The sequence below is a fragment of the Poecilia latipinna genome, unplaced genomic scaffold (genome assembly GCF_001443285.1).
Source record: "Poecilia latipinna isolate Pla-1442-1.1 unplaced genomic scaffold, P_latipinna-1.0 Scaffold2565, whole genome shotgun sequence".
In the NCBI taxonomy this organism is placed as follows: Eukaryota; Metazoa; Chordata; class Actinopteri; order Cyprinodontiformes; family Poeciliidae; genus Poecilia; species Poecilia latipinna.
In genome coordinates this window covers 53,255-56,276 of record NW_015115181.1, presented here as the reverse complement: position 1 = coordinate 56,276, position 3,022 = coordinate 53,255, and the positions used below count along the sequence as shown (strand labels likewise).

Below are 3,022 nucleotides of genomic sequence, written 5' to 3'. Positions count from 1 at the left end.
ACCTAACAGACCAGGTCAATAATATATATAATATATTCTTTTCATATTTCAACCTTCATTTATTTGAACCAAAAAAGAGAGATAAATCCACTAAACTTAAATACAAAAATAAGGGACTCAAATTTTAAAACCAATGTATGAATACAATTTACACATACATCCAGTGCTGTGAGCGAGATGACAGCATTGTGGAGAGAACAATATGGCAAAAAAGAGGAGCTTGGTCAAGCCAAGACGCTTTGTTTAGGCAACTGTTGCAACCAGCTCAGGCTTTCAGAGGTCTATGAACCATTAGGTGGCTGGAGTTCGTGTCGTTCTGGTCTGTCCTGGTCGTAAAGCTAACAGTAAAAAAATAGAAGGGAGACCTCCGAGAGACATCCCCAGATCCCATCTACACCCATGCCCTCCCTCTGCCGGTCTGCTCTGCTGCTGCAGAGAAGAAAGGAGCCGAATCCACTTTTTTTTTTTGTCCCCGTCCCTCGGAAATCAAAGAAATCAAACCGAGTCGTGTGCGCCGTGTAAAGGTGATTTTGCTTGTTCTGTGTTAATGGGGTTGATTAGAAATCGTGTGCGCCACTCAGCACGCGTCCTAACCATACGGGGCGTTGTCTGTTTATATGGCCGCGCTCCCTCGTTTCTCAGTACTCTCCATTTTATTGGGAAATCCACAGTGCATCTCGGGGTCCGTCCTCAACGAACAGCCAGTCCCAAAACAACAGGTCCTAATTCATACGTGCGCTTCTGGCGGAACTTAATTGTATGCGTATGTGTGAGGGTCCTGTTTAGTGGGTGCGCCAGTAAAGCGTGCGTCCGTGCGCCTCGGTGACTGGAGGTGGAGGATATCAAACGGAATTCCTGATCAGTCCTTGTCTCCGGTCACCAAAGAGAGCTCCTTAAGAATTCCACTGGCGTCCACTCTCCGCCGCTCGCGGATCATGTCCTCCAGACTCCGAAAGACCAGAGTGTGCACCCCGCTGCCGGACAGGTGCACTTTGAGGAAATACTGCTGCTCCGCAGAGTGCGCCTCCCCGCCTGCTTTGAATTCCCGTTTCCCGAAGCGGCACCAGGCAGCGAAACTTTCAGAGTTGGTCCAACAAATCTCCTCACTCCTCAGCCCTAGGTGTCCCGAAGCGTTCTGCATCACCAGGTCCGGAGGAAGCGGCCGGAATCGGTACCGATTGTTGACTATTCTTCCGTGCCGACCGTTGCTGATCTCCAGCAGGCTGTCCCTGCGGATTTCGCCCTTGTGCAGGTGAATAACTTGGTCGTCACGCTGGTAAATGACCCAGTGGGGGGCTTGCGCGGTGGCCACCAGCTCCAGCAGATCCCCCGGCTTGCACATGGTCAGCAAAGTTTTGGCCGAGTACACGTTCAGGTCCTCGTTTTCCCGCAGCTTGGAGAAGATGCATTCCTGGGAGCAGAAGGCCGAGTACTCCACTTCACTGACCGAGAAGGGTCCCTCCTCGGCCGGGCTGTGGTCCTTGGTGAAGCCGCAGTCGGACGGAGTGCGGTCATCCACCTCCTCCTCTTCGTCAGAGAAGAAGTAGGCGACGCCGACCCGAAGCTCGTCCTTCTCCAGCCCGGACGGATCCCCCGTGGGCAGCTCGCTGTAGTTGAGGTGGGTGATCCGATCCAGTTGGTTTCCCATCAATGACCCGGCAAGGCAGAGGCATGGACTGCGGTGTCTGGGAGTGAAATTGACAACATGGAAAGCATGAAAACACCGCCGTTCACAGAAACAATGGCTTTTACGCACAAAATCGATTGCAGCTATTCTAAGAAAACACCCAAAGCCAGCGAGGATCAGTGCGCACGAGGGTAAAAGGTGTCATATTGCTGAGTCAATCAATGATCCACTGCCCCCTTGCTCCCTCACACTCAAGTCGTAAATCACTACATCCGATGGAATGTGAGAAAGCCAAACAAACAGGCAGCTGCAGCATAAGAAAAAACTACGAGCCACTTCATATAAAGGCCAATCTTTACGCACAGCAGTAAACGTAGAAAGCAGGATAAAAACAGGATACCTGTGCGCTCCCGAGGGCGAATGATTAGATATCCTTATGATCCATGAGTACAGAGGGCAGCTCAGTCCTCTGCTCTCCTGCTGTCTCTTTCTTTCCCCTCTTTCTTCTCTCGCTTCTCCTTCGGTGTTTGCAGCACGCACCGGGCGCTCCGGCTGCAGTGCGAAGCTCGTACTTCACATCTTTCAGGCACCAACTCCATTTAAGTACCACGGAGAGCTCCGCCTCCTCCGACGCGCTCCGCCCTCAGTGGAGCTCTTTCACGGTGTCCTGTTACCTCCGGACCAATGAAAGCCCTCCGAGAGTCTGCCAGTCAGTCACCAGAGCCAATCAGGTGTGCTGAGAGGCGGCCGGCGGCCGGCGGCGACGGACGGCTGTTACTGTGGTGTGGTGTTTTTGTTTTCAGTGAGCTGTTCAGGTGAGATAAGATGCGACATTATCTCACAACGAGCATATAACTTGGTAAATACAGTGCACTGCAAAACATTTACCAGATAAACTTTATATATATATATATATATATATATATATATATATATATATATATATATATATATATATATATATATATATATATAAATATATAATATTTTTCTTACAAGCTACAGCAAGAATCTTCCAAAATGTTATTTAGAGTTTTTCTTGGGATCGATCAACGCAAAGTAGAGTTTGATTGTGAAATAAAAGAAAAGCATACATGGTTTAAGATTTCTTCTTCTTCTTCTTCTTTTTTTTTTACGTCTGCACAGAGACACAAGAGCTGATCAGAAGATGGATTGAGCAAAATAAAAGGAAGTCCTGGAGGAAAACCTGTGAGAGACAAAAAATAAAATTAACACAGAAGAAGAAAATGGCAACAGAGATATATATACCCTGAAAGAGGTTTGGAGCTGCAGTTGCAGTAAGGGTGTCTTTGGAAAGAAATACAAAATGTATACAAATACAAAAATTCCTCTTTTTACACTTATGCACAACTTTGTGTTTTTGTATCAACTAAA

At 47.7% G+C, this 3,022-nt stretch overlaps 1 protein-coding gene across 1 annotated transcript; it reads right to left on the bottom strand.

Moving 5' to 3' along the window:
• Window positions 1-457: 457 nt before the first annotated feature.
• lratd1 (LRAT domain containing 1) lies at window positions 458-2,241 on the bottom strand. Its single transcript, XM_015020306.1, is given in 3 exon segments — window positions 458-1,685; window positions 2,028-2,157; window positions 2,160-2,241. Coding segments are annotated over 3 exon segments (1,023 nt in total). The 5' UTR covers window positions 2,227-2,241; the 3' UTR covers window positions 458-859.
• Between the last annotated feature and the right edge of the window lie 781 nt (window positions 2,242-3,022).